Genomic DNA, 15,262 nt, shown 5'->3' with positions numbered 1-15,262 from the left:
CAAACCTCTGGGTGCAATATAAGAAGTTGCAACAGAAGATGAGATCAGAAGAAAAATAATTAAGATAGAAAACAACATATTGTGAAATGATAGTACAAAAGCTCTGAAACTATGAATATTGGGGACTCACTACATATTGGCAATAGGTACAGGCACTAGACACAGCCCTCAGAATTCCCATTTTTGTTTTCTGATACTTGTAATAAGGAGCATAATCAATGTTCACTTGATACTTGAATCCAGATTATGCATGGCCCCATTTCTCACAGACTGGGAGAATAACTAGAATTTGTGTGACAGTCACAGAAATGGTAAAATTGGCCTCCAAGAGTTGCTAAATTAATCAAAATCCTAAATTCTTTTTTAAAAAACCCACTTTACTACTGCTGTCTTACCATTCCCATCTCCATTCTGTGTTTCTTAGCTAATTGCTTTAACATAGCAAGCAATTAAAACCTTTAAATTAAATTCTCTGCTGAAAGGATTGGGGTCTTTTCTGTGTGATGTGAAAAGACTGCATATTTTTTGGTAATTATGCATAAATTCACAAAGAGACTTGGATCTGTCATTTGATTTGTTCTTTAATAACTTAAAGATACACACTGTATTTGCTGTATATCAAGTGTCCCACTGCACAAATAGTATTTTCCCTTAGTTTGCTGACATTTAGTTTACTTTCCTATGGTAATCTGAAGATTTTTTTTTTTAACAGTAATAGCTTACATAGGGCTAAGAGTAGTCAGAAGACAGATCCTTCAGAGGAAAAAAAATTAACTTTCTAATTTTCTACAAACTTGCAGGGACTGAGGTCTTGCTGTTACTCTTGGTAGGAAGGTTCTCACTATTTTACATATATCTTAGTATCTTAAAACAGAAATATTGAATTAATACAGTCTAAGAGCAGTAAGAGTAGGGAACAAAAATTGAAAGAAACCTGCAAACCCAAAATCAAGCCTAAAAGCTGCCTTTTGGAAAATGTACCAAAATTTGGAAGAAGATTACTGATTCTATTGCATTGTGGTGAACAGAGTCTCCATCAAACACTGACACTGAAAGGATACTGAAAGGATTTTAACAACAGTGTTTTGACTTTCTGGAATGAGTAATAACATTTAAGTGAAGAGAAGGAGACACCATAAATCTTGGTACTGCTATTTTTGTTGCTAAAATGGCATTCCAAAGTTTCATAAGTAACAACTTCGCAAGACTGTAAGAACTGCTAAATGCAAGAGGAATCTATGCTGCTCCCCAGCTTCTATGTTAAGAATTTGTGCAAGACCATACAAAAATAAGGAGTTCATTATTAATCTTCCCCAGACAGAGCAATTTTCTTAGATTGTTGTACCTGAATTCAGAATACAATCAGATTTCTTACACAGTAACACCTGTCAAGCAGCTGCACAAAACTTGACACACTCTGGCTTTCTGCACAGCTCTTGCATCAACCTGGAATCTCAAAACACCAGTCCCAGTCCTAATGGAAGCTGTCCCTGCCAGCATTGTGCCATTTATTCAGCTGCTGGTGTCACTGGTTTGTGGTGTCATCTGTTGTTGTTTTCCCATCTAGGCTAGAGATTTAATTCAAGAGAATGAAGAAGCCATGTTCACACAGTGCTGATGTTAGAAGATTTACTACAGCAGCTTTTCTGGGCAGTCTCTTTTGAGAAATAAATTGAAATGTGACTAGCAGCAGTGAACTCACCAGCTCTAAGAATTAAATCTTAGTGATTCCTGCAAAGGTATGATAAGTCAACAGGACAAGCACAACCATTTTCCTTTTCTTGCTAAATTGGCTTCAGCAATTGAGATCTTCTGCATAGAAGATACTCTGTAACAGGAATAAGGAGCAAGTTACTATTGAATTATCTAGTCTGCTATCTACTACTACTGAATTATCTAGTTCTCAGTTACAAAAGTAATGATAAAGTCCAAATTTTCAAAGCATTTACTTGTTTTAAACTCTCCACTACAAAACAATGAAAATTCTGTGAAGAGACTTGACAGATGCTTGCTATCCCAATTTAATCTAGAAAGAAAGTGGTACTGTTTTTCCACAGGAAGTAACAGGTCTGAAAGCTTCAAGATAAATTGTATTTAATTTTGAAGTACAAATACATTTAGAGTAAAAGCTTGAAGAAATACTTGAAAATGGCAACTTTAGATGAATGACAAGCCACTGCTAAGTAGCTGAAAGCCATTATGTCTTGGTTTTTAAAAATTTTTTTTAGTGTTCACTACCCCAGGTAACTGAGTCAGTATATGCTCCAAATGGCAGTAAAATTGCGTAGAAAATAAAATGGAATACCTAGTTTAGTTGACAACGTGCTTTTCAAGATGACTATTTTAGATCTCCAATATCCAGAAGTCACCATTCAGTAACTGTGAAAGAATTATATATGAGTCATATGCAGTATTTTGAAGTGTGCCTTTTTCTTTGCTTCCACCGAGAACATTATGTTTTACCTGGAAGGGAACAATGACAGATGAACGGATTTCCCACTGAAAGCAGTTCTGATCAAAGGACTCTACATCCTTGCGTCCTTGTATTCTGAGGCCTGTTACCAGCTAAAATTACAGTTTGACTTGCCAAATCCCTTTTTTTTTTTCTTCTTTTTCTCCTCTGATTTATCAAGGACTTTCTCCAAAATCAGTACATGTCTTTGAGCAATCTATTTTATTTTTTGAAGCGCTGTCACCATTGTAAATGTGGTCTGATCAAAAGAACTTCTCTCTCCCCATCAGACTTTCTAGAAATAAAACAGCTGCTTTCAAACAAATGAAAAATCTGAAAAATTCTAAAAGATACAAGCAGTTGAAACCCGTAGGTTGGAAAGGAAACATGAGAAGAATTCCTATGCCTACCACGCTTCATGGAGTGGAGGTTTTGATACATTCTTACCATTGTACTAATTACATAACAAATTATTCTTAGCCAAGCCTTAGCTTGTGTTCCCTATTCCATTTCATAGTCAGGATTCATTTTAAGAGTGACTACATGGCCTAGATCAAAGAAGTACAGAATGCCAGCTATTACAGAAAGAGGCATTTTACCATGATGAAAAGTCTTTATCAGCACCATTTCTGCCAATGTTCCCATTCAAATACAGTTTTAAGCAAGGACTTCAAATGTAAATGCGCCATGAATAATTATGGAGCAGTTTACATCGGTGCTAGTGCAACATGGCTAGGAATGTGTCATATTCCTATTCCAAATGTGCTTTTAGCTCTCTTCTCGAAGTCTGCTTTGCAATTGTGTGTAAGAGATCCATTTTCCAAGAGGAGCCTACATTGATAAAAGACTGCTAGGTGGTTGAGAAGTATTTACAAGATGGATAATTATCCACTGATACTATCTCAGATGCTCTTAGGTTACACAAGAAGTGAAGATATTTCCCTTGTAAGGACTGTGAAGCTGAGGGGGAGGCAGGGGTGTCTGCTTTTAACAGTAGAAGGAAGGACTGGTGGGAACAGCAGGTTCCTCAGATGCAGAAAAACAGTTTGTAAATAGAAACACCTAAAGTAACAGTGAATCGCTTCCTGAGAAGGGAGGGGACAGGAAGCAGGCATTGTGAAAAACACCATAGGAAAGAACCAGGTGCCAGAGGACAATGAGAGCAAAAACCAAGAAAGCAACAGACCTTTAAAGCTGGGCCAGCTGAAAATGTCCCATCCTAGCTGGTCACAGGGTGTTACTCAAAGGAAATCCTGCATGCTAAGGACACTTTTGCCAGTGCCTTCATGCTTTTCTTCCAGGTAAGGGATAAACTGTCAACAGACATACAGGTGCAGCAGAAGTCTGTGCTTTAAGGGTATGCAGACTTGGGAATTGTCCATGTATTGTGTCAGCTCTCTCCTGCATATCAGAGAAAAATGACTGGAATAACAGCTCTGAACTGTTAAGTGCTCCTGTTACTGCTCCCCATACAAACAGCGCTTGGAAGAATTGTAGACAAAGCAGGAGCATCTCCCAACCTAACCCAAGCTTCACAGCATTCCACTGAAAGATCAGCCTAGTTTCTCAGTCTGTGGCTAGAACATTTCCATACTCTGTGTCCTGAGCATCAGGAAGCCCAGCACTGCCATCGGTGGGATCCTGCCCTGTGGGAAGAGACCCACAAGGATCATCAAGTCCAACTCCTGGCCCTGCGCAGGACACCCCAAGATTAACACTGTGTGCCTTAGGGCATTTTCCAAACACTTCTTGAAGAGCTGGCTGCTTTTTTGTTTCTGCCTCTTCCATTTACATGTGGTACTGAGGGAGCACATCACCAGCCCTTACACAAACAGTTCATGATCAGGAGAGGATACTTAAAAGTTTAACAACAGGAACCCACAAATCACTAAACACTCCTCAATGGTATTTTGTCCACCTGTGATAGGATACAAATTAAAATCCTACTGTCACCCTTACCAGTGAAAATGGCAGAAATGCCTTTTGTAGTGTTACAGCTGACAAGCTTTGTCAGGAGCAAGCAAAAACTGGGGAGGACATTCTCCAGCTTCCACGAGCTCTGAATTGAGAGTGCTAATTGATAGCAGAGAAGGGCAGAGATTCACCTGGCTGTCATAGTGTTTGTGGCATATACCACAATTTAAGGATTAGCAAAAAGAAAGCCTGTACTTTCTGTGACCTGCTAACACCGAGCTGTAGTGTTTCTCTGCATCTACATGGATGCTGTGTTCATGTTACACCCAGTAAAAACTTCATCCTAATCTGCACCTAGTCTAGAAGAGATAAAACTACACACATGGAAAGAAAGGTTAATGAGGAAAGCAAGGGAGAAGGAAGCTTCAAAAAAAGAAGCACAAGGAGAAAAGGAATCCAGCCTGTTATACTGCAACAAAAAGAAGAAATATATTTAAGAAATTTTAAAAGGCAAGATGAAGAGGCAAAAAACACTACTAAAGAAAGGTAGTACACCCAGAAGAAAATACTTATGTTTTTACTTACTAAACCATCTGGATTACCACTCAGAAGTTCTTATATTTTAATTTAATTGAAAGAGAAATGCTTAGAGAAAATGAAAGCTGTTCTTCTAAATGATAGGAAATAATACCAGATAATTAAAAATTATTTTAATTTCCATTTCCTCTAAAATGTGCCTCCTAGCAGCCTCCTCTAACTGTTGGTGATGGACTGTGGGACAATGGTGTATCAAAAACTTGAATATACCCTGATGTGACCCATTTTTAAAGTATATAAACACAACATTTATTCTTCTCCATGCAGTAAAATTTATCCTCTGCTACATTTAGTTAACTTTATTGAAGGATTAGTTTATTGAAGGATCACTTCAGGAACTATTCTTACTACTGAAGTTTATGTAAACTATTTGAGACATGTAAATGGGTATCACAACTACCAATGTAGTTTTATCTTAAAGCAGTCAGGTAGGGTAGTTCTTCCAGTCTAGGCAGCAGTTATAATCTGCATTAACCTTTTTCAAGACACTGTAAAATAATAGAATACTGTAAGGATATGTAGAGCAGTGAAGGCTTTGTAAAACATTAGACATTTCCTGGGACAGTCGGGCCCCGTTTCCTCATGACCTCCTATTGGAAATATTAATTGAAGGCCCCAGTCCATACTGCCCCTCAGCTGCATTGGTAGGCCAGTGGCATGGGTGCAGAGGAGGATCCTCACTGGTAAGAAGGACAGCAGCCATATCCGCACCATGAGCCTTTCTGATCTCCAAGACATACTGCAAATAATGCCTTTGTCCCCTGCTTCCTTTGTTTTACTGTAAAAAAAACATCAAATCCAAAACAAAACCAAGCAAACAAAAACAAAACAACCCCCAAACCTCTGTATTTTGCACGCATTTATAACGGCCTGGAGGACTTTTCGAAGAATAAGGTGACAAAGAGAGAGGAGGAGAATGTGTTTCCTGAGCTGGCCATACGTGCTCCACCTCACAAAGCCCCAGCCTGCCTGTAAGGCCTTAATGTCTGCATCCCCTTATCTCTCCTGTTGTGGTTTCCTCTCCACTACTTGCATCTCTCACGTCATCGGCTGAAATTGCTTTTTCCCTTCCCCCTTCTGTACCGGCCATACTCCCCTTTCCAGTTCTGCCTCGTTAGCTATTTTGAGCCACGCTTGATGTCTCCATGGCAGCAGTCCATTCACCCAGATAATAAAAAAATTAAATAAAAATTAAAGGGGTGGGGAAGTATTAAGCAGAGAAGAACCGGAGACTTTCATACAGCTGTACACCCACGGCCCTCGCTCCCTGCCACGGTGCCATGGACGTCACGGCACGGGCAGGGAGGCGTAGGGAAGGATCCTAGTTCGGAAACACGAAGCCCCAGCGTGGCAAAATCCCTGTTCCCAAAGACGCCTTTGGGAAACAGTGCTCCGTCCCTGAGTCCTCAGTATCCCAGCTGCTCGCACTGCCCGTGCCGGGCGCGGGGAAGCCGCAGAGGCAGCGGATAGCGGGGCTCTCCCGGCCCGTCACCCCCGGGGGTCTCCCCGGCCCCCCCACCCCGTTCCCCTCGGCTGACCCGCGCCCGGAATCTGCCCCGCCACCACGGAGACACGGCCCGGCCAATCAGCGCGCACAGCACCCATCGCCACGGCAACGCGCTGGCCAATCCGCGGCGGGCTGCCCCGCCTGGCCCCGCCCCCTACTCACCTCCCCCGCGGGGCGGTGCCGCAATTGTCAAAGCGGTGGGCGGGGCCGGCGGAGGGCGAGCGGCCAATCAAGGCGAGGCTTTTGCTTTGGTGCCCAATGGGGGCGCGGCGCCCGCGCGGCCCTTAGTCCACGGGAGCCGAGCGGGGCCAAACCCAGCTGCGGCCGCGGCCTCCTTCTCTCCGCGCCCCCCCCACCCGCCGGCGCGGAGTTGGCGGCGGCGGCTTCGGGCTCTGTCCCCGCGTCCCCCCTCCGCGACCCCGCCCGGCCCCGCGCCCCCGGCCCCCGCCGCCCCGGCAGCGCCGCCTCTGCCCGCGGGGCCCGGGCCGTGCCGGGGGAGGAGGGGGAGCAGCGCCGCCGCCGCCGCCGCCGCCGCGGGCGGGCCCGTCCCCCACCGCCCCCCCCGAACACCATAGGCGGCTCCGGCTCCAAGATGTCCAACCGGGTGCTCTGCCGCGAGGCCAGCCACGCCGGCAGCTGGTACACGGCCTCAGGTACCGCCGCCGGGAGCGGGGAGCGGGCGGCGGGGCTGAATCAGCACTTTGGGGCCGCCGGGGCCGGTACCGGGCGCGGGGAGGGGCTGCCGGCTCCGCCCCCGCCGGCACATGGCGGGCGGGGGGGTCTGGGGGCCGCCGGGCCCGGCCGCCGGCGGGGAGCGGGCAGAGCCGGGGAGGGGGTACCGCGGAGCCCCCCGAACACGCCCGCCGCTGTCCTCCTCCGGCCCGGGTACGTGCAGCGGGGCAGCGGCGCCTCTCGGCGGAAAGCGGCGTTTGATCGTGCCTGGGGATGGATCGGGCCCTCCTCTGCGCCTCGTGTGCCTGCCCTGCCCGGCAGACGCTCCTCGCCGCAGCTCCGGCAATGGGGCTAGAGTCAAGCCGTGGCGGCTCTTCGTACCGAGCGCTGCGCTTCGTCAGAGCACGCGAACGGATTTCAGTATTTTCAGCTGCTCCTGGGCGCTTTTTGTTTTGTTAGTTCCATGAGTAAATACTGCCTGTCTGGGGTTAGAAGGCAGGTGAAACGAGGGATGTTTATTTTATTTCTTGTCGAGGTGTGAAAAGAGGGAGATTTATTTCTTTTTTTGTAGTCTAAGAAGACCTTCTATTCTTCCTTCCCAAGCGCTTTCTTTAGTGGGCGTGAAAAGTTACTAAGCAGTAGTGCAGACTGGTTCTGTCCATATAAAGATGTGGTACTTGCAGAAGAATAGAAGAAAAACGTGGTGCACTGAAGGGAGATCTACTGCTCCCCTTGCCCACGCCAAAAAGACGGCAGAAACCTGTAATAATGGCTTGGTAGCACACATGCTTGGAAATAAGTTTTGTTCGGTTTTGGGGCAGAACAGCTTTTATGAAAGGGATGCACATTTGTATTTTCAGAGCTGGTAATGAGATTTGTAAGGGATGTGCTTTTACTGGCCTCGAGAGTAAAGATGATTACAAAACTGCAGGTGAACGAGCTTAGATGAACAAGTGGCTGTCATAATGAGCAGTTCAGAGGAATAGAAGGATGCAGTTGAAAAAAACCCAAACATTAAAGTGTTGCATTCAGGATCCTAAATTAACGTCTAAGAATTAGATGTGAAAAGTCATACACTTCTCTCCTCCATAAATTGATGAACGAGGTATGAGGCAAAAAATGAAAGGGAAGAAAAGAAATACAGGGGGGAGGGTAACACAGGAAGAGGTGGATTGTGTGATAAGTAGCTGGGCTTCAAATGGTGGGTAGGCAGTTTCGAGATAACAATAGAGGACAATTGTTTTCCTTCTGAGCTTAATATTCTAAACATAATTCTTGTATCCATTACAAAACTGGCCTCAAATCTTCATGCAGCTTGCAATTACATTTATTTCCAGTGATCTAGAAAGGTAGGTAGTTCTCTGTTTAGAGAAAATATACAAAATTATGTCAAGGGTATCGATTTAAACATGTGCAAAGATATCAAAACACTGAAGCTTTGTGGTAACCACGTTGGTTGTTCTATTTATATTTTCATTTATGAGTAAGGCAGAAAACTGATCTATGATATGGAATGGCTACGTGACCTTACACACAAATTTTGTAGTTTGCTTGGTATTGGACTTAATATCGAGTTATTACTGGATACTTGCAAATAAGAATTTTAATTTTTAAAAAAATAATTCAAGAGGCATGGATACTGTCTTTGATTGTTTTCTTTTCTAGAAAAATTCAGTACATAATTTAGTTAAGACTACAGCTTGGTAAGTGTGTGTGACTAGTTTGGCCAGTACTAGCTGTTTGTAGTAGGACATCCAAAAGCATGTTATTGCCATTGCTTTTGGGCAGCCGTCTGGCAATTGCTTATTGAGGAGATGTGGGATGGTTGCCCAGACACACTGCATGAAAAAAAAAACCCCGAAACTGAATCATGTTGTAATAATGAATTATGACAGCTGTACTTGTGACAAGTTAAATTGTTACAGTGTTATGGTGGGGGTAAGTGGTTGATGTTGCATAAGCTGGGGATTTTGGAAATATGTCTTTCCTTAAATGAGCAAAGAGTATTATGTGTCTTGCTATAGAACTCTCTTCTGCTGTTTACACTGGGTATGTGAGAGTGGGAATTCTGCCTGTTCAGCAAGGACTACCTATAATTTGTTGCTTGAAAGCTAATTTTTGTGTTCCATTTAGGAAGGTCCATCAAAACTCGAGGGAAAACAAACAAGGACTACAAGGCTATGTGTTTGTCATAGACTTAACTTAAAATCTTCCTGTATTTCAGGCCAGACTCACATGTCAGCTGCTACATCAAACTTGTAACACAGGCTCCTCAATTGTACTGCTTGAAGAAAGTGGGTTTTACCATGTGTTTTCAGCCTACATAGCTCCAAGGCTGGAACTGAGGCAGGGATTAGTTTGAATTGTGATAGTTCTTCGGTGTGTTCCCATGGTTCTCCGGGGATTGTCTTTTCAAGTCCTCCTACCTCCTCTGTTCTTGGCGCTCCTGTCTCGGCCCAGAAGCGATTTGCTGTGTTATATATAAACTGGTTAGCATTTAAGCTTCCCATTTCCTCCCAGCTGCTCTCTTTCTACAGAGCTGAGTTTGATTACACAGGGTGAGTGGATGTCCTGGCTACCCTCATCCTACTCTGTAGTTAGATTACCCATCTGAAAGGGCAATGAGGAATGTGATTTTTGACAGATATGTTCAAAATCATTACATCTGAAAACATTTTTGAAGGGGCTGAGTGAGGATAAGGTTTTTAAGCGGCAGTTTATCCTGAGGTGCCTGGTACCTAGGGCTAAAACATCAACACACCATCCAGGATGATGCATGGCATCGTGGACTTGGGAGGGTGTGTACTGCAAATGTGAAGCACCCGTTGCTATTTTTTTTAAAAAAAGTCTCTGAAATCTGGCTGTGGAAGACAGCTCTGGGAAAGAAGGACCAAAGCCAGCTGAGGGGGAAGAAGACAAAGGGTGGATCCGTAATACTGTCTAGCTTTTGTGGTCAGAGGATATTCTTAAACTGGATTAGCAGTCTCCTCTGCACTCCAGGAGTGGAAGTAATATCAGAGGTGAAGCCACAACCAAGAGGGAGGTGTTATCCTTCATGGATGATCAATGCAACACATATTAGAGGGTTTAGAAGAAATACCACTTTTTGTCTTTAGAGGCTGCTCATTCCTATGGGACAGCAATTGCTTCAGCTGAAAGTAGACCATTGCTCCATTATTTTCTCCAGCCATTGGATATGCACTCCTTAGGTTCTGCCCTGGAAAATGTAAACATGCGCTACATTCTAGTATGAATAGGCCACCTACTTGCATGATGCTAATGAATGCTGTAGAGCAGGTGAGACTGGCTGTTCAATTATGCATATCTAGGCACCTTCACATGTTAGAATGTTGCATCTAAGTAAACAACTTGGTATTAGAGGGTAAGTTAGGTCCCAGGGAGAAAGCTCACTGCTTCTTACTCAGTAGAGGTGAAAAGGGGGCAAGAAGTGGAAGAAGGACTTCACTGTGATGTGAGCATTTAACTTCCCATGTGTTCTTCATTGTGCACTGTTGTAACAAAAAAAAAAAATCTAAAAATTAAGTTCTTCAAGAAGTTTGGCAGGTGAGTTCAGTATGAAAATTTTAATCAATGCAGTTGTCATCTCTTTTCTCTAGAATTCTCGGCGTGGGTAAGTTAATGTTCCTTCCACACCAGTCAATGCAGCACCTTAATGACCTTCAGATGTGTACCTCTGGAACATTTGATTGGCAGCAAACAGAATAGTGAAGTCTGGTCAGTTGTTCCTCCTCCTACTTAGCAGCACCACTGAGTATGGGAAGCTTTACAGCCAAGCTTCCAAACTGAAATGGTGCGATGCCCATTGCTGATAGTAGGCCACTGGTCTAAAAAAACCTCATTCTTTACTTGTAGACCTTGATCTACATGTCTGCTTTTAAAAAAAAAGTTAATGGTATATGACATGCCATTGCTTTTGTGGACTAGCAGCCTGGTGCATGCTGGCCACTGAAAACACTTGCAACATTTAGATAAGAGCATACACTGTAAATAAAAATATCACCCTGTTGCACTGCTGTCATATAGATTGTTTAAAAAAAAAAGAAAATATCACTGTTACGTGGTGAAGAATAGTACACTCATATTTATTTTTGGAAGAAAGTCCCAGTCCTGCTGTGTTAATTCAACCACCTAGTATCCAGACCTCTTGAGAAATTGATTTTTAACCAGCAGGGGGAAGAGGAAGATTAAGGACAGCTTGAAACAAAAACGGCATAATTTTGAGTGTCTTTGAATGCAGGCAGATGCATTCCTAGATACAAAAGGAGCAGATGCAATAGAATGGAAATGACATGCTATCCTGAGCATGGACAGTATGCAGGATAGGATGTTTATTCTTTGATGTGAGTAGATTCAGTAAATGCTGGGCAGTTAGTGCTGTGGGAAATTAATCCATATGCTCCTGAAATGGAAATAAGCATTAGATTTGTGCATCATTTTTCCCTCTGTAGCATGCCATGACAAGTGGGATGTCACACATTAGGGTGCTGAACATGGCTTATTGGCTGGCAGCTGGCCTCCCTCATCTGGCCCCTGGAAGTGCTAACTGAATACTGCACTGCTCTTTATTAAAGTGTGTGATAAGAGTTCTTGTTTCAGCTCTTCCCCAGTTAGTGGCATGGTGATACATGTAAAGAACGAAGGTTTTTAGTCAGCTCTTCCAGGTCACAGGAGTAAAATCAAATTGAGAATGTCTGTGAATAACAATACTACATGTGAAACTTGCCCTGCAAAACAAGTTTGTTGTTCTGTTAATTAGGGCTTATTTCTCTGCTTTCTCTGACCAAAATCATAGTGGCCAGAGGTGTGCTATTAGCCTGTGCCAGCTTGTTTGAACTAGGAGAACTTTAATTTCCATAAGCTTATTAATGCAAATGTGAGTTGGCGGAGTAATTGCTGTGTCGACTTGAAACACCATTGCACTTACTGTCTTCAAAGCTCTTTTTTTCAATGATGAGCCAAGTAAATGGTCAGTAAATATCTGAAGAGGCTTTAAACTTAATGGTGCACTTGTGTTCAGAGTTTTCTGCTGCCATAGCTGCCATACCCCAAAGGAGGTGGGCACTGACATCTTGTTGCTACCATTTGTAAGGATTACACTTCTAAGTTGTTTGGACAAGAAATGCCAGAGCTGTCGTATAGCTGGCTGTCTTACGGCCAGGGATGTTTCAGCCTTATGTTTTGGGGGGAAGTCTTCATGATGGTGTGTAGATCAACTGGAAAGTATAATGTTTTGAAGAACTTGAGCAGATCAGAAAATAAATGAAAAGGCAACTGTGTGCTATGAATGATCAGTTTAGAAGTTGCACTTCCCTCAAAGTTGGCCACTGTTTTCACACGTTTGCAGCCTCTTCTATTCCTTTGTAATCCCCAGTAAGATCAGCATGAATTCTTTTTTACTGCCTTTGTACCAAATACTGTTTTTTCTGATGCCAAAACCCAATAACTCTGTTAGTAGCTCTGCGAGGTAGGCAGCTTCAAGATGCAGTAGCAGTGTGATTCTAAGATAGTAGAACTGCTCTCATTTGTGCCTTCTGGGGCTTGGGGGCCCTGAAGAGTGATGTGAGAATGACTGTTCATTTTAATGAATAGTGCTGTAATCCCAGCATTTATGTGCTTCTTGGCATGAGCTGGAACTTCTCATCAGCATTAGCAAAAGAGTGTACATCAGTTACAGCTGTTTCTGCTCTGCTGTGATGTTGCTGAATATGTGTAATCCATTCACCAGGCCTGCTGCCCACAGTTTCTGAGTGCTGCTATGTTCACTGACCTGCATGGCTGTATCCCACCTTAACTTAGGGCAGAAACTCTTCTCTGTAGTGTGTTGGATATGGGTTTCTGCAGCAGCTGAAGAGGTCAGAAGGGAATCACATGTGACTCTGTGTGTGGTGTAGACTAGGAATGCAGACGAGGGGTTGAGAAAGATGTTCTCTGTCACTAGAGTCTATGAAAGTGGTTTACTGTGGTGTGCCAGGAATCCTGGCATACTCCTGAAAATTGGAATAACTCATCACAGCTTGTTCATAAATGTAATGGAAAGTAATGAATCATTGTGTTGTTTGTAGATGGTCATAGACGAATAGATCCAGGAAAACATGGAAAAAGCATGGGGGGGGGAATCACTGAAATGAGGCATGGTTTAGTGGTAGACTTGGCAGTGTTAGGCTTATGGTTGGACTCTATGATCTTAAAGGTCTTTTCCTGTTTGAATAATTCTAAGATCTCTTGTAGTGAACAGAGCTTTCTGCAATAGCAGGATAATTAATGTACTGATCATGAAATCTTAATGTTGTGACATTAGCTGAAGTATTGCAAATACAGCTGTTAACTTAAGTTCTTACCTTGCAATCTGTGAACAACTAATCATAGTGTCTTACAAATTCATCAAGTATTTGCTTTGCAGTGTTAAATACCAAATGTAATATCTCTCTGCCTTTGGTAGTTTATCTTTTTTTAGGCTTTTTATGGAGAAACTGGATGTGTCATTACTGACTCTTTTATGAATTAAACATGGAAAACAGCAATAATATGCAGACTGTATTATTTAGCATTGTATACTGAAAAAGTGTACTGGAATAATTTGAAATACAATTTCTAGGCTATTATTTCTAGCTGAATCACTTAAATACAGTCAAAATCAAAATACTTCAAGAAAAGAATGTAGATTCAACTTCCACTGTACAATTGGAATTGAAAAAGAGCTTTACATTTGGTGCAGTTCTGGTATCATTAAAACAGGCCTGCAAGTATCATTTAATGAATACTTTCACAAATTTAATTTACATTTAGTGTCTATTAGAGCCAAAATCATTCTCAGAGGTATGGAGCAGAAGGTAATTTGTTTGGATCTCTAAATGACCTGAGTACTAAGGTTTTTTTATTAAGCTAGGTAGCTACATGTTGGTTGATATTCTTAATGAGTAATGTTATAATTTGATTTTTTTTTTTTTTTTAATTCGTACCAACTTTCAGTAAAGGAAAATCAAGAACTAGTGGAATACTGGAGAACTGAGGCATGCAAGTAAGAACTGCCACCAAAGCAGATTTCAATATCTGTTTTAATGTTTCTGTTGTGGCTTCAGTTTTATTTTTCCTCATTCAAGCATTACTTGCAGTGTATAAATAGGAATTTATGTGGCATTGGTGTAATCTCTATTTGTGTCTTAATTTTTCCCCTGGTTCTTGTTTGCATAGGTAAATTTCTGCATCGCTTGTAATCTGATTTCACCATTTAACCAATGTTGGAGGAGCGTATATGCTAGCAGTGGAGAATGTGCCCATCAACATGAGTTGTTGGAAATCACCTTTTATTCCTGACAAATCCTAGTCTTTGCATAGCTAAAACTTATCTATTCAAGGATTTGGCTTTTGTTGCATTGAGAAACAGATTTTTTTTTTTTTTAAGTGGTGTTTGTGTTTTTTGAAAAATCCTTACACTTTCTGCAATTTTAACTGTTAGTTAGTCCTCTGTCATGTTTCAGATTGGAGTTTGCCTAACAATTTGTTTCAGAGTCACCTTCAAAATTGTGGAGAAAGGAGTTCCCTTAGTTGCAGTTACTAAACTAATTGTATGCCAGCCCCCAGGGTTTCACTATTACTTCGATTTTTCTAACACTCTACAAGACTTATTCACTTCTTACCACACATGTTGTAATATTTTAGAAGCATTTTTAAGGTGTAGACCTTTTTCATCAATAGGAAAAGTTAGTTAAAAGGAGGAAGACTCAAAGGCTCCTATAGGCAGGAGACATGCTTGGATGAGTAAAAGCTGTCAAGTAGAGCTGTGAATGCTGGGGACTGCAGTGTTGCTGTTGTGCTCCAGCATTACTTGACTTGCTGCAAGTGCTGTACACAACTGGCCAAGGGAGACCAGAGCAGTTTTCCCTGGTGCTGCTCTAAATTTTGGTTGAGGTTTATGCTCTTCCAGTAAAAAAAGCATTCACCAAGACTGAGGATTCACTGAGCCTTCCCTACCAATCTGAAAAAGTACATTTTGTATGTGTAATGGTGGCTGCAGGAAAAGGAGCAAAATGCCATTACATTGTGTAGACACTTGACATATAAGCACTTCAGCCTCACCAACAAGGTGAGGTTGGCTGTGG

At 42.5% G+C, this 15,262-nt stretch overlaps 1 protein-coding gene across 1 annotated transcript in view; it reads left to right on the top strand.

Annotated features, from left to right (window-relative positions):
• Positions 1–6,983: 6,983 nt before the first annotated feature.
• Positions 6,984–15,262, top strand: part of MEMO1 (mediator of cell motility 1) — a 29,139-nt gene continuing 20,860 nt past the window's right edge. Inside the window, exon 1 of the mRNA XM_069009951.1 lies at positions 6,984–7,123. Within this exon, the coding sequence (XP_068866052.1) occupies positions 7,063–7,123 (61 nt within the window). The 5' untranslated portion in view covers positions 6,984–7,062. The remainder of the gene's footprint in view (positions 7,124–15,262) is intronic.

The sequence above is a fragment of the Aphelocoma coerulescens genome, chromosome 3 (genome assembly GCF_041296385.1).
Source record: "Aphelocoma coerulescens isolate FSJ_1873_10779 chromosome 3, UR_Acoe_1.0, whole genome shotgun sequence".
NCBI lineage: Eukaryota > Metazoa > Chordata > Aves > Passeriformes > Corvidae > Aphelocoma > Aphelocoma coerulescens.
The sequence above is the reverse complement of the archived record's forward strand: the minus strand, read 5'-3'. Positions and strand labels throughout refer to the sequence as shown.